Genomic DNA, 23,022 nt, shown 5'->3' on the forward strand with positions numbered 1-23,022 from the left:
AATGTTCTCAGAACGTTCTGGGAAGGTTAAGGGAACGTTCTCCAAACCAACAGGGAACGTTCTATTACGTAAAGAAAACTTTCCTGGCTAACCAATAGAGAACGTTAGGACATCTGTTCTGGGAACGTTCTGAGAACCAAAAATTGTTATCTGGGATGTTAGCAGCAGATCCTTTAAGTCCTGCAAGTTGTGAGGCGGGGCCTCCATGGATCGGATTTGTTTGTTCAGCTCATCAGATGCTCGATTGGATTGAGATCTGGGGAATGCACACGCACACGGGCCAGCCTTCGCTCCCCACGGTCATCAATGAGCCTTGGCCGCCCATGACCCTGTGGCCGGTTCTCCACAGGTCCTTCTTTGGAGCACTTTTGATAGATACTGACCACTGCAGACCGGGAACAGCCCACAAGAGCTGCAGTTTTGGAGATGCTCTGACCCAGTCGTCTAGCCGTCACAATCTGGCCAAACTCGCTCAAATCCTTACGCTTGCCCATTTCTCCTGCTTCACACACATCAACTCTGAGGACTAAATGTTCACTTGCTGCCTAATATATCCCACCTACTAACAGGAGCCGTGAGGAAGAGATCATCAGTGTTATTCACCGGTCATAATGTATTTTATATGGAGGATGTTTAGTGTCATTGCGTAGTTCACCCAGAGGGTGGCGCCAGAGCACACAAAGCGATGGGAAAAGAAGACAAGCACGACATTTGTAAATAAAATATTATTTATATACAATTCAACAAATATTAGTTTTATAAATGAATGGGTGTTCTTTAACTGAAGGCATCCATGTTGGAGTTTTGACAGCTACTGGAATTCAATACACAAATAACATTTAAGTTACTTCGGTTTCTGCACAAATAATAGCAGTTTAATATCATAAATACATGGGGTTTGTTTTAATTGTCAAAATATATTATTTAAAAAACGTTTTTAACAAATGTCCTGGCCTGGCATCTAATTTATCAACATATTTTAATTCTCACCGTTATTTAATTTGGCATAATTGTGATATCCTTTGTAAAAACAAATTGTTTTTCCCAGATTGGGTGAATAAAATAATTTTTGGTCTCAAATAATCACACTTACATTCCTATTCAGAGTGTGAAAACTAACCCTAACCCTAGACACTGAATGTGTGTGTGATGATTGACAATAGGATATGACTATGGATATGACCGCAGGCCCGTGTGTGTGTGTGTGTGTGCGTGTGTGCGCGCGGGCGCGTGATTCACAGAAATACGCGTGACGTCACCGCTCTACCTGAGTTTCGACAGGCAGTGAAACTCTCGAGCAGAGATTCAAACACACACGAAACGCGCTTCACACACTTCCACTCGAATACACAGCGAGTGTGTGAACGCATTATCGCATTTATGACCGGTACACACGGACTTTAAGCCACATTTAATCATAAACCAGCTGGTTTTGGCGGCAAAGGCCTCAGGATTGGTGTTTTTTCTCCCTGCTCTGACGCTTCCTGAAACCCTCAGGTGAGACTCATTAATATTCATACGACATACCACATTTATATTGAATGTTTGCAGGCTTTTACTCACACTCAAACAATATAATGTGATGAAATGTGCTCTACTATCGTAATTTCAGGGTTTTTTCGGTGCTTTAGCATCGAATATCAAAGTCACCGGCGGTTTATTTACTCAATTGATCGGTTAAACCAACGATTATTTCTGATTACGCGCCGAATATTTCATCATAACATTAACGTTTGATTATTAATATGAGCTTTATCTGGCTTGTGTTTTCAGTCAAGTTGATTAATTACTGAAACTTGATCAATTAAATGCAGTTTAGACTTGCTAATAATAATGATACAAAACAATTTAAGTATATTATCTAGATTTTATTGCATAACACAACTATTTAACAATATTTATAAAGCTACATACAGACATATACAATAAGCAAGACATTTAATAAAAATGTAAGGGTTAAACTGCAGACAAAATTGAAATGTTTGTTTTATTCAGAGGGTCAGTATTTTAAAGGGTTAATTCAGCCAGAAATGAAATGTCTGTCATTAACTCCTCTCCATAATGTCGCTCCACACCCGTAAGACCTCCGCTCATCTTCACACACAGTTTAAGATATTTTATATTTAGTCCGAGAGCGTATGCAAGTGTATGCACACTATACTGTCCATGTCCAGAAAGGGAATAAAAACATCATCACAGTAGTCCATATGAGACATCAGTGGGTTAATTAGAGTCTCTTGAAGCATCCAAAATACATTTGTGTCCAAAAATAACAAAAACTACGACTTTAATCAGCATTGTCTTCTCTTGCGCGTTTGTTTTTAATTGTCCAATAAAGATTTACGTGACATTGGCGATCCGAGTCATGAATCAATACGCTGAATAAAGTCGTAGTTTTTGTTATTTTTGGACCCAAATGTATTTTGGATGCTTCAAGAGACTCTAATTAACCCACTGATGTCTCATATGGACTACTGTGATGATGTTTTTATTCCCTTTCTGGACATGGACAGTATAGTGTGCATACACTTGCATACGCTCTCGGACTAAATATAAAATATCTTAAACTGTGTGTGAAGATGAACGGAGGTCTTACGGGTGTGGAGCGACATTAGTGGGAGGAGTTAATGACAGACATTTCACTTTTAGGTGAATTAACCCTTTAAGGTAATTTGTGTTTTTCCCCCCAGAAGCTCATGTCATCTCATCCGCGCCGTGTCCGGCTCAAGCCCTGGCTGGTGTCTCAGGTGGACAACGGGACTTTTCCCGGCTTAATCTGGCTGGACCGCGATGCCAAACGTTTCCAGATCCCATGGAAACATGCCACGCGCCACACACCCCAACAGGAAGAGGAGAACACCATCTTTAAGGTGAGTATTGTGGATCTTGAGGCTGGAGTACGGCTGGATTGGCACTGATCGTGTGTGTGTGTGTGTGTGTGTGTGTGTGTGTGTGTGTGTGTGTGTGTGTGTGTGTGTGTGTGTGTGTGTGTTTGCCAGGCCTGGGCCGTGGAGACCGGGAAGTATCAGGAAGGAGTGGATGAGCCGGATCCGGCCAAATGGAAAGCCCAGCTGAGGTGTGCTCTGAATAAGAGCCGCGAGTTCAACCTCATCTATGACGGGACCAAAGAGGTTCCCATGAACCCGCTGAAGATCTACGACGTGTGTGATATCCCACAGACCATCAGCAACCCAGGTAACACACACACACACACACACACACACACACACTGAGTCAACAAACACACTTGTGTGAATTATATTTTGACTGAAGTCTGGAATTATTATTTGCTTGTTTTTAATACTTTTACAGATACATTTTCATGCAGTTTCATAGATTCTTTTAATTGAATATTTTAATATATATATATATATATATATATATATATATATATATATATATATATATATTAGTGCTGGGCAACGATAAAAATGTTTAATCGCGATTAATCGCAGTATGCGCGAAATTCAATGATGAATATAAAAGTGCTGCTAAATGAACAAAAGTGCAATAACATATGGTTTGCAGACACTTTAAACAAATAAGGTGCTTTTTACAGCAGTTAAAAGTTAGTAACAGTTACAATATTTCTTGTAAATATAAACTTAAACATTAATTTAATCAAATTAAAATAAATTGGTGGTCTACATCTATTGATTGTGTAGTAATATTCTCATCAGTGTTCTGTCAGCTTTAACATTGGCCGACTTTAATCTGCATATTTGTGATATTCACCCCAGGGCGTTATTTAATTTTATAAAGGCCATTTTTTAAAATCTTATTAAATGTATGCATCATCTTTCATGTTCAATTCTTACATTTGATTAATAAATTCAGTTATAATAGTACAGACACTATAGGCTGTTACCAATCAAATTAAATAATTTAAACTGCAAAAAATACAGCTGCAATAAATAATGTTATAAGGTTGATGATCTCAATAAAACATGCGATCATACTTTTACACATAACCGCCAATAGGAGGCAGCAAGGGATCGTCTTCATGAGCGAGTCACTGAGTCGTTTATTCAAATGATTCATTCAAAACACCAAATCATTCAGTAACAAAACACCGAATCATTCAGTAACAAAACACCGAATCATTCAGTAACAAAACACCGAATCATTCAGTAACAAAACACCGAATCATTCAGAAACAAAACTCTGAATCATTCAGTAACAAAACACCGAATCATTCAGTAACAAAACACCGAATCATTCAGTAACAAAACACCGAATCATTCAGTAACAAAACACCGAATCATTCAGTAACAAAACTCTGAATCATTCAGTAACAAAACACCGCGCTGAGTGTTTCTTTCCTCTGGAACTATTGTCGTCGGGGAAATGGAACAAAAAAGGTTGTTTGGATCTAAAATGTAAGTAACTTAATATTAATTAGGCTACTGTTTATTGAACTAGGCTACACCATTCATGCGACACAATTCACGATTGCAAAGCCGACTTGTGTTATTAACAATATCATAAATCATAAATATCAGCAACTACAGAAAGCTCAGTTTGACCCCAGTATGTTTCTTCTGTGAGTTTATATCGCTGCTCACTTGTTTTGATTTCTCCACGAATGTCTCTCAGAGACCGGCAGCACGAGCCTCAACGCGAATATAATCTAAATATTAATTCTTAATTATATCACCGTATTATTCTACCAGCACTGAAATGTAACACTAATGAATCATTTGTTAACATTTAATACATTTCTTAATTTTTTAATAATCTCTTATTTAATTTTTAAATAATTTAATAATCTGATATATAATATTTTGTATAATGTGAGGTTGGATGAAGTAAAACAGGTTATATCATTCAATTTAGTCAAATGTATTCATATTTAATGATCTGTCTGTTTTTAATAGCTAAAATATGCCTTAAAAAGTCAAAAATACTTTACAAAACTTTTGTAATGTGTTATACCCTTATTATTATTATTATGCTTAATATTGACTATTCTTGTTTTTTAATATTGTATTACATTATGCTATTTAAATATTATTCCTTAATTCTGTTTTAAAATATTATATTACTCTATTCTTGATATATTTTAAATATTCTTTATATTTGTTTAATATTATTTATTCTTTATATTTAAATATATTACTTCTTGATATTTGTAAATATTTATACTTTTTATTCTTGTTTTTTAATATTATATGACATTATTCTTGATATTTAAATATTGCTTTTCTTAAAGTATGTTATATTATGACTTTAATTCTTGAATTAATTGATTGATGTAATTATGATTATTATTGTGAATGATGTTGAATTATTGAGTTATATTGATCTCTTCAGAGCGATGGTTATTTCTGGAGATGACTGCTGAATGAAACGCGCGTCTCCTGAGGTCATGTGTCTGTAACGTTAGTGTGTGTGTTTGTCTCTGAGCTCAGCTGTAATCTGTGTCTGTGTGTGTGTGTCAGGTTCAGTCACCACATACGAGACTGACGGCGATGAAGACGACGTTCCTGACACTCCGGAGCCGCCTCCGCCGTATCCTCCTCACGGTACTGGGAGAAAGACGCCGCTGTCACGTGTTGTGCTCCTTCTGGCGCTCTGCGTGTGTTTAATGCGGGACGTTTTCGGTTGTGTGTGTGTTTGACGTGTGATGTTTTCTTGTGTGTGTGTGTGTTTAATGTGTGTGGTTTCTGGTGTGTGTGTGTGTTTAATATGTGTGCGTGTTTAATGTTTGTGGTTTCTGGTGTTTGTGTGTTTAATATGTGTGCGTGTTGAATGTGATGTTTTCTGGTGTGTGTGTTTGTGTTTAATGCGTGATGTTTTCTTGTGTATGTGTGTTTAATGCGTGATGTTTTCGCGTGTGTGTGTGTGTTTAATGTGTAATTTGTGTGTGTGTGTGTGTGTGTGTGTGTTTAATCTGTGATGTTTTCTGATGTGTGTGTGTGTGTGTGTGTGTGTTTAATATGTGTTCATGTTTAATGTGTGATGTTTTTTTGTGTGCGTTTAATGTGTAATGTTTTTGTGTGTGTATGTTTAATCTGTGAGTGTGTGTGTTTAATGTGTAATGTTGTTGTGTGTGTGTGTGTGTGTTTAATGCGTGATATTTTCTGGTGTGTGTGTTTGTGTTTAATGCGTGATGTTTTCGTGTGTATGTGTTTAATGCGTGATATTTTCTGGTGTGTGTGTGTGTGTTTAATGCGTGATATTTTCTGGTGTGTGTGTTTGTGTTTAATGCGTGATGTTTTCGTGTGTATGTGTTTAATGCGTGATATTTTCTGGTGTGTGTGTGTGTGTTTAATGCGTGATGTTTTCTGGTGTGTGTGTGTGTTTAATGCGTGATGTTTTCTTGTGTGTGTGTGTGTGTTTAATGCGTGATGTTTTCTTGTGTATGTGTGTTTAATGCGTGATGTTTTCGTGTGTGTGTGTGTGTGTGTGTGTGTGTGTTTAATGTGTAATTTGTGTGTGTGTGTGTGTGTGTTTAATCTGTGATGTTTTCTGATGTGTGTGTGTGTGTTTAATATGTGTTCATGTTTAATGTGTGATGTTTTTTTGTGTGCGTTTAATGTGTAATGTTTTTGTGTGTGTATGTTTAATCTGTGAGTGTGTGTGTTTAATGTGTAATGTTGTTGTGTGTGTGTGTGTGTGTGTGTGTGTGTGTGTGTGTGTGTGTGTGTGTGTTTAATGCGTGATGTTTTCGTGTGTGTGTGTTTAATGCGTGATATTTTCTTGTGTTTGTGTATGTGTGTGTGTGTGTTTAATGTGTGTGGTTTCTGGTGTGTGTGCGTGTTTAATATGTGTGCGTGTTTAATGTGTGTGGTTTCTGGTGTGTGTGTGTGTTTAATATGTGTGTGTTGAATGTGTGATGTTTTCTGGTGTGTGTGTGTGTTTAATATGTGTGCGTGTTTAATGCGTGATGTTTTCTGGTGTGTGTGTGTGTGTTTAATGCGTGATGTTTTCTGGTGTGTGTGTTTGTGTTTAATGCGTGATGTTTTCTGGTGTGTGTGTTTGTGTTTAATGCGTGATGTTTTCTTGTGTGTGTGTGTGTGTGTGTGTTTAATGCGTGATGTTTTCTTGTGTGTGTGTGTTTAATGCGTGATGTTTTCTCGTGTGTGTGTGTGTGTGTGTTTAATGCGTGATGTTTTCTTGTGTGTGTGTGTGTTTAATGCGTGATGTTTTCTGGTGTGTGTGTGTGTGTTTAATGCGTGATGTTTTCTTGTGTGTGTGTGTTTAATGCATGATGTTTTCTGGTGTGTGTGTGTGTGTGTGTTTAATGCGTGATGTTTTCTGGTGTGTGTGTTTGTGTTTAATGCGTGATGTTTTCTTGTGTGTGTTTAATTTGTGTGTGTGTTGAATGTGTGATGTTTTCTGGTGTGTGTGTGTGTGTTTAATGCATGATGTTTTCGTGTGTGTGTGTGTGTGTTTAATCTGTGATGTTTTCTGATGTGTGTGTGTGTGTTTAATCTGTGATGTTTTCTGATGTGTGTGTGTGTTTAATATGTGTTCATGTTTAATGTGTGATGTTTTTTGGTGTGTGTGTGTGTTTAATTGCGTGATTTTTTTTGTGTGCGTTTAATGTGTAATGTTTTTGTGTGTGTGTTTTTAATCTATGAGTGTGTGTGTTTAATGTGTAATGTTTTTGTGTGTGTGTTTAATCTGTGATGTTTTCTGATGTGTGTGTGTGTTTAACATGTGTTCATGTTTAATGTGTGATGTTTTTTGGTGTGTGTGTGTTAAATTGCGTGATTTTTTTTGTGTGCGTTTAATGTGTAATGTTTTTGTGTGTGTGTTTTTAATCTATGAGTGTGTGTGTTTAATGTGTAATGTTTTTGTGTGTGTGTTTAATCTGTGATGTTTTCTGGTGTGTGTGTGTGCAGGCATGAGCTCCTCTCCGCTGGCTCCGGTCTGGACTCCTCCCGGCTCCGTCTCCCCGATGCAGCCGCCCAGCTGCCCTCCTCCTGCTCCCCCCGCGGAGGTTTGGCCTAAGAAGGAGCCGCTGGATGTGGAGATGCAGCCGCCGCCCATGGAGCTGCAGACGCCCTCGGCCTTCGACGGCATGTTCGCCTCCCCGGAGACCTGGATCAGCTCCCTGCCCAGTACAGACTACACACACACACTCTCTCTCCTCTCACACTAGTGTTATCAAAAGTACCGACCGCGATACCAAATCGGTACTGAAATGTTAAAAATGTGGCGCTGTTGAGCTGTAATCGTAAACACCTCTGATTGGCCATTGTGCTCACACACTCATCAGATGTGCCTGTGATTGGCTACTATGATCAACACACAGGAGCGCTTGAACGACACGGAAGTGTATGAAAGCACAAGCAGGCGTCAACCAGCAGACCGGTAGGCTGATCGACGCCTGCATTCAAACGCTCCGTGAAAAGCATTTTTGTATATTTACAACATGTTTGTGAAGCGCTGATCGTAGTGGCCAACCACAGACATATTTGATGAGTGTGTGAACACACTGGCCAATCAGAGGAGTTTACGATTCTGCTCAAAGCGTCACATTTTTTACATTTCAGCACTAATTTTTGCTATCGCGGTCGGTACTTTTGACAACACTCACACACTCACTCTTTCAAACACTGTCACACACACACACACACACACACACACACACACACACACACACACACACTCACACTCACTCTTTCAAACACTGTCACACACACACACTCAAACACACTCACTCTCTCAAACACGGTCACACACACTCTTACAAACAGTCACTCACTCACTCTCAAACACACTCACAGTGTCTCGCTCGCGCGCGCGCGCGCGCACACACACCACACACACACACCACCTTTCGGACACACACCTTTCACACACACACTTACAGAACAGTCACATGCACACTCACAGTGTCACACACAGACGCTCTCACACTCACTCTCAAACACACACACTTACAGTGTCTCACATTCACACATTGTCTCACACACTCACAAACAGTGTCTCGCTCGCGCGTGCACACTCACACAAAAAGTGTCTCTCACGCTGTCACACACACACTGTCTCACTCACACTGTCTCACTCACACACACACTCACACAAACTGTGTCTCTCACACACACTCGCACTCACTCCCACACACTCACACACTCACACAAACAGTGTCTCACACTCATTCCCACACACTCTCACTCACACACACACTCACACAAATGGTGTCTCTCACACTCACTCCCACACACTGTCACACACACACTGTCTCACTCACACACACACTCACACAAACAGTGTCTCTCACACACACTGTCTCACTCACACACACACTCACACAAACAGTGTCTCACACTCACTCCCACACACTGTCGCACACACTGTCTCACTCACATACACACTCACACAAACAGTGTCTCTCACACTCACTCCCACACACTGTCACACACACACACTCAAACAAACGGTGTCTCTCACACTCACTCCCACACACTGTCATACACACACTCTCACTCACACACAAACCCTGTCACACACACTCACACAAACATACACAGTCTCACACAAATGGTGTCACTCACACTCACTCCCACACACTGTCACACTCACACACACACACTCACACAAACAGTCTCTCACACTCACTCCCACACACACACACACACATACTCACACAAACAGTTTCTCTCACACTCACTCCCACACACAGTCACACACACACTGTCTCACTCACACATACACTCACACAAACATACAGTCTCAAATGGTGTCACTCATACTCACTCCCACACACTGTCACACACACTGTCTCACTCACATACACACTCACACAAACAGTGTCTCTCACACTCCCACACACTGTCACACACACACACACTGTCTCACTCACATACACACTCACACAAACAGTGTCTCTCACACTCACTCCCACACAGTCTCACTCACACACACACACTCACACAAACAGTGTCTCTCACACTCACTCCCACACACTCTCACTCACACACACACACACACACACACACACACACACACACACACACACTGTCTCACTCACACAAACAGTCTCTCACACTCACTCCCACACACTGTCATACACACACTCTCACTCACACACAAACCCTTTCACACACACTCACACAAACATACACAGTCTCACACAAATGGTGTCACACACACTGTCACACTCACACACACACTGTCTCACTCACACACACTCACACAAACAGTCTCTCACACTCACTCCCACACACTGTCTCACACACACTGTCTCACTCACACACACACTCACACAAACAGTTTCTCACACTCACTCCTACACACTTTCACACTCACACACACACTGTCTCACACTCACACTCACTCCCACACACTGTCACACTCACACACACACTGTCTCACACACACTGTCTCACTCACTCACACACACACACACACACACACACACACACACACACACACACACACACACACACTGTCTCACTCACACAAACAGTCTCTCACACTCACTCCCACACACTGTCATACACACACTCACTCACACACAAACCCTTTTACACACACTCACACAAACATACACAGTCTCACACAAATGGTGTCACACTCACACACACACTGTCTCACTCACACACACTCACACAAACAGTTTCTCACACTCACTCCTACACACTTTCACACTCACACACACACTGTCTCACACTCACTCCCACACACTGTCACACTCACACACACACTGTCTCACTCACACACACACTCACACAAATGGTGTCTCTCACACTCACTCCCACACACTGTCACACTCACACACACACTGTCTCACTCACACACACACTCACACAAACGGTGTCTCTCACACTCACTCCCACACACTGTCATACACACACTCTCACTCACACACAAACCCTTTCACACACACTCACACAAACATACACAATCTCACACAAATGGTGTCACTCACACTCACTCCCACACACTGTCACACTCACACACACTCACACAAACAGTTTCTCTCACACTCACTCCCACACACTGTCACACACACACTGTCTCACTCACACACACACACACAAACAGTGTCTCTCACACTCACACTCACTCACACACACACACACTGTCTCACTCAGACACACACTCACACAAACAGTTTCTCTCACACTCACTCCCACACACTGTCACACACACACTGTCTCACTCACACACACACTCACACAAACAGTGTCTCTCACACTCACATTCACACACACACACACACACACACACACACACACACACACACACACACACACACACTGTCTCACTCACACACACACTCACACAAACAGTGTCTCTCACACTCACTCCCACACACTGTCACACTCACACACACACTGTCTCACTCACACACACTCACACAAACAGTCTCTCACACTCACTCCCACACACTGTCACACACACACTGTCTCACTCACACACACACACACTCACACAAACAGTTTCTCACACTCACTCCCACACACTGTCACACACACACTGTCTCACTCACACAAACAGTTTCTCACACTCACTCCCACACACTGTCACACTCACACACACACTGTCTCACTCACACATACACTCACACAAACATACAGTCTCAAATGGTGTCAAATGAGTGACACAAATGGTGTCACTCATACTCACTCCCACACACTGTCACACACACTGTCTCACTCACATACACACTCACACAAACAGTGTCTCTCACACTCACTCCCACACAGTCTCACTCACACACACACACTCACACAAACAGTGTCTCTCACACTCACTCCCACACACTGTCTCACTCACACACACACACACACACACACACACACACACACACACACACACACACACACACTGTCTCACACAAACAGTCTCTCACACTCACTCCCACACACTGTCATACACACACTCTCACTCACACACAAACCCTGTCACACACACTCACACAAACATACACAGTCTCACACAAACGGTGTCACTCACATTCTCTCTCTCATACACACACACGCAGTATCACACCCATAACCCTCTGTGTGTGTGTGTGCAGTGACGGACCTGGAGGTCCAGTTTTATTACCGCGGTAAGGAGGTGTGTCCGCCGGTGATCGTGAGTAACCCGCAGGGCTGCCGGCTCTTCTACGGCGACCTCGGGCCGATCGTAAACCAGGAGGAGCTGTTCGGGCCGGTCAGCCTGGAGCAGGTGCGCTTCCCCCCCACCGAACACATCACCAACGACAAGCAGCGCGTCTTCACCAGCCGGCTGCTGGACGTGATGGACCGCGGCCTCATCCTGGAGGTCAGCGGACACGACATCTACGCCGTGCGCCTGTGCCAGTGTAAAGTGTACTGGTCCGGCCCCTGCGCGCCCAACCCGAACGCCCCAAACCTCATCGAGAGGCAGCACCGGGTCAAGCTCTTCTGCCTGGAGTCCTTCCTCAGCGGTGAGTGTAAAACATCCGATGAGCCGTTCTGAAGCTTAAAGGGTTAGTTCAGCCAGAAATGTAAACTCTGTGATTAATTCCTCCTGTGGTTGGCCAGCCGTCAGACCTCCGCTCATCTTCACACACAGATGAAGATATTAGTGTTGAAATCCGATGGCTCAGAAAGGCCTTCATTGTAGGGATGGGCAACAGGGGTCGAGCACTCCAACGTGACGGCGACGATTAGGCCTGTCGCGATAGTCGATAAATCAATTAATCGCACAATAAAAAAAATGAGAATTTTTCCGGCCGCGATAATTGCCATATGCATGCTTTTTAGTTTTCCTCGTCTCTCTCGTTGACTGCGCGCGCCTCGTCCGCTTCGGGAGGTGTTTATACTCGGCGCGCAGACCGGCTGCGGCGTGAGGAGACGTCATTCTCGGCCAGCAGATTCGTCTGGAACTCGTGGCTCTTCGGTTGCGGAGACACACGCATAGTGACGAAATTTGACGTGCACAACGCCAAGCGAAATGGGGTCTCGCACACTCCGCGTCGACGTCATTTTTACCGCGCCCACCCTCGGACGCGTCGAGTATAAACGAGGCTTAAAGCTACACTGAAGTTTAATAAACGCAAGTTAATTCTTCAGTTCAATCTGTGTGTGCTAAAGGCTCATGAGTTCCTGTAGAGATAGCGATACACATTCTCCTTTTGCCAAATAAATGAAGAGCTTGTCATCAACGTCTTCTCTCTCGCTGTATCAAAATATCCCTTTCCTCAGAGATGGTCAAGCTCAGTTTGTGCATGATTAGGCTATGATATAAAGATTTTTTTAATACTGTATCCTAAATTGTGGATAATTAATATATCATATGCTGCAGTATTTCTGGATTAAAAGAAAAAAACAGCAAGAACCGTACAGAACGGACAACCGTGACCCTAAAACCGCGTTACGAGCCGAACCGTGGGTTTGGTGAACCGCCGCCCATAATATGCTCCTAAAACACAATCATCCGCAGCAGTTTACATCCATTTTATTTATTGTTTTTGGTACTTATTTAAATGCATTTTTAAACAGACTGAGAGTCCATGCTTTTATTGTTTTAGGTTGTTTTGTTCATTTATTGTGGTTATTTAAAATGTTTTCCATTTTTAGTGTTAAATAGTCTTTAGAAATTAAAGTTTATTGATCTTGTAAAAGGTGTACCTGCATTATGCAACGCTGTGGACGTTGTTTGTGTCATTAATGTGTTAACTGTGATAATGGACTGAGAATGGGAGTTGGATTCGGTATTCGGGCGAACCTCAAAAATCTGGATTCGGTGCATCCCTAATTTCTCGGATTGGTTATTGTGGCATTTTGGACGGTAACTGAGGTCGGATTGGTTAGCATTAGACAGCACTCCCTCCAGACCGCCAAATAAAGTGAAATGATCATGAAATACGGTGCAAGATGTGCGGCAGCCAATCTGTCACATACACAGCATTACAACGAGAGCAGGATTGTCATATAATGATAACTTTAGCTCCCCGTGGATCAGCGCGCGCTGTTGAAGGAAATCCACAACGAGAGTCCGAGCGCGGTCAAGTTCATCTGCACATCCGCGTCCTTTTCCACAGATGCAAGTTGTAAGATTACTTGTTTAATTCTTGATTATATGTTGTCTATATCAGATTAATCTCATATAGGACGGCGTTTGGTTGAGTTTAATAACCAGCGAGCAAAGCGCTGCTGTTCTATCAGCTGGTGTTCATTCTCTTCAGCCCAAATGCGATCAGCCCGACATTATCGACTCTGGGCTATTTGAGACGGTCATATTATTTTCCATCCATCCATCCATTATCTTCAATCGATTCGCTGATTCATAACCGTTTGAATCTTTGAGAATTGAACACAAACCCGGAAGAGAAGCCAACGCTGAATAAAGTCGTAGTTTTTGTTATTTTTGGACCCAAATGTATTTTGGATGCTTCAAGAGACTCTAATTAACCCACTGATGTCTCATATGGACTACTGTGATGATGTTTTTATTCCCTTTCTGGACATGGACAGTATAGTGTGCATACACTTGCATACGCTCTCTGACTAAATATAAAATATCTTAAACTGTGTGTGAAGATGAGCGGAGGTCTTACGGGTGTGGAGCGACATTAGGGGGAGGAGTTAATGACAGACATTTCATTTTTGGGTGAACTAACCCTTTAACATGGGGCTCAAGTCGATTCTGCTCCCTTCTGGAGCCGCTCTAGTGGCCAGTCGAGGAATTGCAGTTTACATTACTTCAGTATCGGCTTCTGGAGAAACTGGGGGAGGTTGCCGCTTGGTGGGGAGCCGCTGCCTGACCCCAGCCCTCTGACCCTGCTCATGTCTGAGTGTGTGTGTCCACAGGGGTCATCACTCACCAGCGGGGTCAGTCCTCGTCTGAGCCGCCGCTCTACGATATTCACCTGTGCTTCGGCGAGGAGTGGCCCGACGGCAGACCCAGAGAGAGGAAGCTCATCATGGTGCAGGTGAGTGTTCAGGGCTTGACATTAAGCATGTTCATGTGCGTGTCCTTCAGACAAGTAAATCGTTCATTCACTTGTCCGAGTAAAAAATTTGCTTGTCCAGAAAAAGTGCGATTTTTTTTATTTTATTTTTTTTTTTTTATTATTTTTTTTTTTTTTTTTTATATTGTGTGTGTGTTGTTACTATCATTTATTCTGAAAAATATTCTCACCAGTGTTCAATCAGCTTTGACATAGGTTATTTACATCTGCATATTTGTGAATTATTTTTATTTTTTTATTGAATCATTTCAAATGTGTGATATTTTTACCTTTTGTAAGGGGCATTTCCCCCTAATCTTAATAAATATAGGCTATGCTTTAGGTTTAATTTTTCATATTGTTAAATTTGATCAATACATTAAATTAACAGGGTCCCCGCGGAGTCTTAAAAAGTATTAAATTTCAGAATCAAAATATAAGGCCTTAAAAAGTCTTAAATTCGCGGAAGCATTGCGTACTAGTTCTTAAATAATGTTAAACAGGTCTTAATTTTCCTACGTCCATGTAACGCTACCTCATTGAAATGCTCTCGCCTCCCGCAGCACGCGCGCACGTGTGTGTGTGTGTGTGTTTGTTCCGTGGTGTTTGTAGTTCTTTCTTTCGCTAGACCAACTATTGTTCGCTCTATTACAACTACAAATTAGACAAGCATGCCACTTATATTGCAGCCAATCAGCTTTCGTGTTATTGGGACGAGACTCTCTTTCTGATCGTACCCCACAGACGCATAAAACGGATTTTATTCTTCAGCTGAGTCTGACGGTTCTTGCAGTTCCGCGATCGTGAACGCGAAGGCGAATCTTTCTCACCATCTTGCATAATGACCAAATAAAAGTATAATATACCCGATTGCACTAAATAGAGTTAATAACAGTGATGTAAACGCCGAACTCCGATGTCAGACTGTAACGTTATGTGTTTGCTGCCTGTCAGCGCTCGCGCGAGTGTATTGAATGTGTTATTTTCACTGCTGTGAACATTGAAAATAAGGGAGATTTCCCGGAATCCATCCCCAAAATAAGGGATTTTTTTTTTTACACGATTCTTGTCCACAAACTAAAAAAAAGAAGAAAAAAAAGAAGCACTAATCATAACAGTCTAAAGAGTTTATAACTACACAATATATATTAAGCATAATGTTATTGACATTATGCCAGAGCTGCCTTGGTCTATTGTCTGTGATGTTTGTTTACTGTAATATTTACCAGTAAAGAGTATAGCTTTTTTTATACATGATTCTTATACATGATCCCACAAACTAAAAAAAAAAAAAGCACTAATCATTAACAGTCTAGAGTTTATAACTACACAATATCTATTAAAGAATGACAGACCAATGTATATGTTTGAAGTGCTTTATTTAGGAACAAATTAACATTACTTACACATTTTCATTTGCTACATGTTTTAGCTTAATGTTGGGGGACAGAATGAGAAAGTATGGTGGCCCAGTAGTGCAGCCGTACCAAATTAAACCACAGCACAACGGAAATGCTCCCGACCACTAGGGGGCTCTCAGAGTGCGGTAAAGTTAGTTTTCCCTGACATTGTTCTATAGATTGGCCAGTCTTACAAAGATATAAACACTACGATCAGTTTCAAGTGTGTATATCGACATGAAATATCAATTCAAAATCACCTACAGGCATTATAGCTGCATATTTATACTCGTGAACGCTTTTACACGCTGTCAGGCGCTTGATGCCCAAGGGAACGTCTGCCAATTCCACCATGCAGTTGAAACATATTTGTATGAATTAAAATTACTTTAACATTTAAAAACAGACATGTTAAAATTCCACAGCTTGGTTGTATTGTAAAAAAAACTGACTCAAAAATGCACAACATTGGAATTTGAACATTTAAACAAAAGTAATTTCAATTCATAAAATTATACGTTTCAACCACTTGGAATTGGCGGACGTTTTCTTGGGCATCAAGCGCCGTGATAGCGAGTAAAAGCGTTTTCGAGTATACATATGCAGCTATAATTCATGTATGTGATTTTGAATTGATATTTCATGTCGATATACAATGGTTACACACTTGAAACTGATCATAGTGTTTATATCTTTGTAAGACTGGCCAATCTATAGAACAATGGCAGGGAAAACTAACTTTACCGCACTCTGAGAGCACATCACACTCATTTATTTACTCTACTACTCTAACTTGAAGTTTTCCCGCCTTAGATTGTAAAAAAAAATACTGATTTTTTTTCTCACTACTTACCTTTTCCCTCTTTCTCTTTTGTCGTCTTCTTCGATAGTAAGCTACTGTCTGTATACTGCCACCTGCTTGACTGGTGGTCTAGCAACCCAAGTGCAAAAGCCACTTCACACAGCATAGACCGTTAAAAGCTTCAGACACAGATGTAGTTGCGTGTTCTGAGTTAACACAATCAGAGCGTAAAAAACGGGATATTTTATGGGAAAATACTAAAACGGGAAGACAGCGGGAAAAGAGCTAAAATACGTGAGAAACCCGGGAAAAACGGGAGGTTTGACAGCTATGGTTATTTTTAGGCTCAATTTTAGGCTCATATAGCCTAACGTTACTCTTGAACGATCAAATGTACACATTATGCATATGTCTATATCCTGATTTGAGTTAAAAAGTTTGGGAACTGTTAGTAAGTACTGGATCTGCGCATTAGTAAGCTCTCAAAGTGAAAGCAAACTAATATAGCTTAACAACAACACAAACGGGGAAACAGCACTTACACTTAAAGGAACACTCCAACTGTTTTAGAAATCAGGCTAATTCTTCTTTGCTACCTTTAGATATGTGGGGAAATGCATTTTAAGCTAAGCTAGCGGCGACCCTGCCAAACTAAAACAATGCATGCACTGAGACAAATGCATTTGCACAAATGCACATATCTAAATGGGGTTTATCCAAAAGAAGTTGAATAAGCCCTATTTCTAAAAACAGTGGAGTGTTCCTCTTTGTATGCATCTTTATGTTGTATTTATTTTTCCTATTGTCATTTGTTTATAAGTATATATTTTATTACTGACCGATTACTTGATTACGTAATTACTTAATAACGTTTTACTTATATTAAGCAATTGCTTATTGCTGTGGTTTACTTTTAAGATGTTGGTCATATTTCCCACCCCAAGCGATCGTGTTATTAAAGATAGATAGTGCACTACTGGAACAGCCTTTTTTGTTTTTGTAATATGCCTACCAAACAAGATTCATGCATTTTGTTAGTTTTATTGCCATGTGTGATCATTGTGCATCTACCATAATAATATGGTTAATGTTGCATCCTAGTTATGAAAAAATAAAAATGTGTGAAAGTGACCACCACAAAAAATAAAAAAATTATATATATATTAGGGCTGGGTATCGATTCAGATGTTCAGATTCGATTCGATTTTGATTCACAAGTCCTCAAATCGATTCAATTTCGATTCTCAATTCGATTTTCGATTCAACTCAAATGAATATAGATTTAATACAAATACTATAGGTATTTATAAAAAAGAACAGTGAACATAAATGTGTAATTAAAAAGAAATGAAGAGCCACAATCATGTATGTTAAACTTTTTATTTTAGGTACACCTGAGTACATTAAAACAGAACGCATCTCTATATTTCAAATCCATACAATTGTTAAATACAATTTTGATGCAACTTTATTTTAAAAAAAAATTATCTGAGAAGTATTTTATGGATGTTTTGATTTATTTATTCAAACACATAAAAAGCTAGGATATTGGATGTTTTTTATAGCAATTTTCAGTACACGACAAGCTTTTCTTGCGATTTTGCTGCTCATGTGTGCAAATTTACTTTTCATACATGAGAAATGCGTTCATCATTTTTTTAGTCTATGGGTGAGTAGTACGATACCTTAACTGACTTAAGTTGACTGTGGACTAACTATTATTAGAGGAAATCTGTTTATAATATAAGCTATTAGGGTTTGAATTATTGATCCTGCGCTGTATATGGACTATAATTTGAATATGTCTATAATGGCTAACGTACGTGCTTAAGTGACTGCTCAATTTTGATCCTAATGCAAGGCAAGCATTCGCCTGTATGCAATTATTTTTAGCAATTGTGTGCTCAGCTGTGTGTGTGTTGTCACATCAAATGGTTCCGCAGATTTTTAGTATTACTACAGCATTTTACCTCAGCATTATAAAAGGCGACAACGCACCGGAAGCCTCCATTTAAACACTGAATGGATAAATGATGTGCGCCTCTTGCTCCTTTGTAAGATCACGCAAGGCAAATGAGTGACATCTAGTGGAGAAGACTAGTAAATAGATTTACGTTGAGCTTATGTTCAATGTTACCGGAAATAAATATTTAAAAAAATCGATTCATGGCATTTGAGAATCGATTCTGAATCGACCAGATTTTAAAAACCGATTAATCGAAAAATCGATTTTCTTTGCCCAGCCCTAATATATATATATATGCTAATCCTGGTGGGATTGAGCTATGAATAATAAGTTCACTAATACTTTGTTCAATTTAAAATAAATTAAATAATATAAGTTTAAGTAATTGAGTGATTCTGGATTTCTTATGCATGTTTTTTTATTGCGCAATATAGGTCTTAAATTTTATTCATAATGGTCTTAAAAAGTCTTAAATTTGACTTGGTAAAACCTGCAGATACCCTGAATTAAATTAAAACACTATAAGGGCTGTTAACAATAAAATTAAACAATTTACACTGAAAAATTACAACTGCATTAACCCTTGTATGGTGTTCGGGTCTGTTGGACCCGTTTTCATTTTTTATCAAAAGAAAAATGATACGATTAATTGCGTGCATGCGTGTGTGTTATGGCTGTGGGTGTGTGTATGTGTATGTGTGCGCATGTGTGTGTGTAGGCGTGTGTGTAAGTGTGAGAGAGTAGCTACAAGAGTGAGTTTTGTTTCTACCCGTCGTTCCCACACGAGGTTGCGATTCTTAAATGTGATTTAACAAAGGTAAAGAGAAAATATTAACCATATGCTGTTTATATTGCTTGTAATCGGGATGAAGTAAACATCTGTTGAGTATTTTAACAAAACATTTTAGATTGAGTTGAATTAAAAACCCAAAAATGCAGCGGGTCCACCAGACCCACGAACACTGGCTGAGTAACACAAATATGAACACCACACAAGGGTTAAATAATGTTTTGAGATTTGTAGTTTTGAATAGACAAAAAAGAAACGTTGGAAAGTATGTTTAAACATGAAACTAAACCTCCAGTAGATGGCAGCAGGTGACCGTCTTAATGAGCGAGTCATTGAGTCGTTCATTCAAACGATTCATTCAAACACTGAATCGTTCAGTAACACACCTGTTGCTGTGAGACGCGTTACAGTTCTGCTGTCTGTCTGCGGAAATCGAACAAAAACACTCAATATAGCATCTAAAATGTAAGTGACTTTAAGTGAATGCAAATGTACGTGAATGTTAATTACTTGTTTATGGAGCTGTCATATGAAAGCAGTGTCATTTTCAGTCGTGATGGTATTCAGGAAACAGTTTAAACGCTCTAGTGTTGTAATTTCTCCTCGAGAGGCTGTACGAGCGTCAACAGCGCGACCTTGTTATCGTCAGTTCATCATATATTATTATCGACTATCGATCGCCACTTACACTAAATTAATGCACAATCATTCTTGCATTTTGGTGATTCCCTAGTTATTTTTTGTTTTCAGGCTCTTGTCCGTCGGGCAAGTAAAATTCTTTCACTTGTCCCTTCAAAAAATCCAGGTCCAGGGTGTCCGCGGGGTTTTAAAAAGTATTAAAAAGTGATAAATCAAAATTGTCAAATTTAAGGCCATTAAAACTGTTAAATGTGGTCTCAGAGGTATTATTTTTGTCCAAATTAGGTATTATTTTTTCAGACTATCAGGTGTCCTATTCTATTGAAACTCTATCTGCGTTCGCGTTAGTTGGTTTAAATATGGGCTTTAGCACATCTGGGCACATAATCAAAGATCTTTCTTCTCCGTCTCGGCGTATGTTTGATGCTGACGTCATATTCAGCGGTCGTTCGGCATCATCTCAGAGCACAGCGCGCTCAACAGAAGGGGCTGGCTTACATTTTATTTTAGACTTGCTTCAAGGCATATCTTCAACGACTATCCTCATAAGAGCAATCTTAAACGATTTATATAAAGTCTAAAATGAACAAAAAGAGTTGTGAGAGAATGAGACGCGATCCATAGACGGTAAGATCCGCGTGTCTGTCTGCTCTTAAAGGGACAGCAGCCAATAAAGCTTCCTGTCAGTAAAGTTAAAGAACAAAGGGAACAGAGAAAATGACTCGCAGCTCTTGACTAAATAACTTTTGTAGCTTTAATAAGGATTAACTATTTAATTTATAGTTTATGCAGTGCAGACTGCATATAACTTTGATAACTTTATTAAATTTCTGTATATTTCCTAACTGTTCAGACAGGAAGGGCAGGAGTAAACATGACATTTATTATGGGTTTATGTTAGCATTGTTTTAAGTTTACTTAAATTAAAAACTGCTATATTTTTGAAGCCTAATAATAAATGTAAAAAATAAATAAAAATCAGTAGCTGTATTAATATCAGTAATACTGGCCTTCATTCATAAAAAGATGCCATTTAAACAAGTATTCAAAATATACTGTCTTTATGTTGTTTCTACATTAATTGGATTAACTTTGAAATTATTATATTAAAAAATATATTAAAAACGTACAAAACATTTATTTTTTATTGCGATTAATCACAGAAAAAATGTGTGATTAATCTGGTTAAAGTTTTAAATCGATTGACAGCACTAGTTTTTAGTATTTTGTTAAATTCAACAACTTATCACAGTTATAGAAATGTAATATTTGGCTCAGGTTTTGTTGTTGGGGAAAAAAAAACACTAAATAATTTAATTGCTGAATTACCAATTATTAATGTAAATCAAATGTGTATGCAGTAATGCTTCTCCTTAACATCCTTTGTGAATGTTGAGATGTATCTTACTGTGTCTGAATGATAACTTATACAGATTTCCTCCTGCTGTCGATTCTAAATCTTTTTTGTGTGTTATATATGTCAAAATCTGTGTAAATAATAGAAAGGTCGCTGATTAACACTTGCAATTCAGTGTCATGATGCTTTTAAAAAATATTCTGAAGGCAGTAAAAAAGGTATTAAAAAGTAGTAAATTTAACTGAAGGATTGCTGTATATACCCTGATGACGTGCCCTGGTGTTGCATTATGGGCCACGGGGGCAGTTTTATCCCCATAGGAGCTTTCAAAGAGTCTTTTGTTAAAGAATCAAACCAATCGAGGAGAATCACAACATTACAAACTCTGATATGAAGCAAAAAAAAAGGCTGGCTCGTGTGGTCTGTAATTGTGCTCGTTTCTTGGTCCAGACGTGCTGGTATCCACTTTACAACCTAAACGTGTGTGTGTGTGTTTGCAGGTGGTCCCGGTGGTGGCGCGCATGATCAGCGAGATGTTTTCGGGCGATTGCACGCGCTCGTTCGACAGTGGGAGCGTCCGCCTGCAGATCTCCATCCCTGACATTAAAGACAACATCGTCACGCACCTGAAGCAGCTCTACCGGCTCCTGCAGACGCACCAGGGCCAGGAGAACTGGCCCCTGCCGCCCGGGGCCGGCCTCCACCTCACCCAGGCCCTGCAATCACAGTGACCCGGCCATGTTTTTAACCAGAAATACTTGAGACGCTCCAGACACTCGTTGCCACTGCTCATCTGAGGGTTTTAGTGTGTGGATGTCGCCGGGGGTCAAAGTCTAACGTGTGTGTGTGTGTGTGTTAATGATCAGCCACACTGAACGTCCGCCCAGATGCGAGGCTCTTTTATCAGCGGGAACGAACGTCTGATGCGCATATATAATGAGCTTTTAATTACCACGTTAATGTGTTTTTACTGCAGATGTATGTTACGCGTGTAATCAAACTGTCCGCTTTGTGGTTTTTCGCACTTTTGGGGTTAAATATCTCGTTTTTTTTAACCGTACTATGTGTTTGACATCCTGTCATGTAGATTTGTGTAATTATGTTACTTGGATTTATCAAATAAAATGAAATGAGTGAGTTGAGTTGAGTTTTTGTGTTTTCATGTGGATGTCGGTTCGCTGATGTGA

General features: G+C 40.0%; 1 protein-coding gene across 1 annotated transcript; it reads left to right on the plus strand.

The window, feature by feature from the left end:
- The first annotated feature begins 1,222 nt into the window (after positions 1 to 1,222).
- On the plus strand, positions 1,223 to 22,977 carry irf6 (interferon regulatory factor 6). Its single transcript, XM_067415198.1, has 8 exons — positions 1,223 to 1,497; positions 2,691 to 2,870; positions 3,000 to 3,195; positions 5,442 to 5,525; positions 7,851 to 8,069; positions 11,981 to 12,373; positions 14,742 to 14,863; positions 22,336 to 22,977. The coding sequence occupies exons 2-8, from the start codon at positions 2,697 to 2,699 to the stop codon at positions 22,564 to 22,566; spliced, it is 1,419 nt and encodes a 472-aa protein (XP_067271299.1). The 5' UTR covers positions 1,223 to 1,497; positions 2,691 to 2,696; the 3' UTR covers positions 22,567 to 22,977.
- The last annotated feature ends 45 nt before the right edge of the window (positions 22,978 to 23,022 follow it).

The sequence above is a fragment of the Pseudorasbora parva genome, chromosome 14 (genome assembly GCF_024679245.1).
Source record: "Pseudorasbora parva isolate DD20220531a chromosome 14, ASM2467924v1, whole genome shotgun sequence".
Lineage (NCBI taxonomy): Eukaryota > Metazoa > Chordata > Actinopteri > Cypriniformes > Gobionidae > Pseudorasbora > Pseudorasbora parva.

Bases quoted from the DNA above. Each gene is read 5' to 3' on its own strand.
- irf6 (XM_067415198.1), top strand. From the start codon at position 2,697: ATGTCATCTCATCCGCGCCGTGTCCGGCTCAAGCCCTGGCTGGTGTCT. The intron at 12,374-14,741 runs GTGAGTGTAAAA...GTGTGTCCACAG, and splicing joins CCTGGAGTCCTTCCTCAGCG to GGGTCATCACTCACCAGCGG. The intron at 14,864-22,335 runs GTGAGTGTTCAG...GTGTGTTTGCAG, and splicing joins GGAAGCTCATCATGGTGCAG to GTGGTCCCGGTGGTGGCGCG.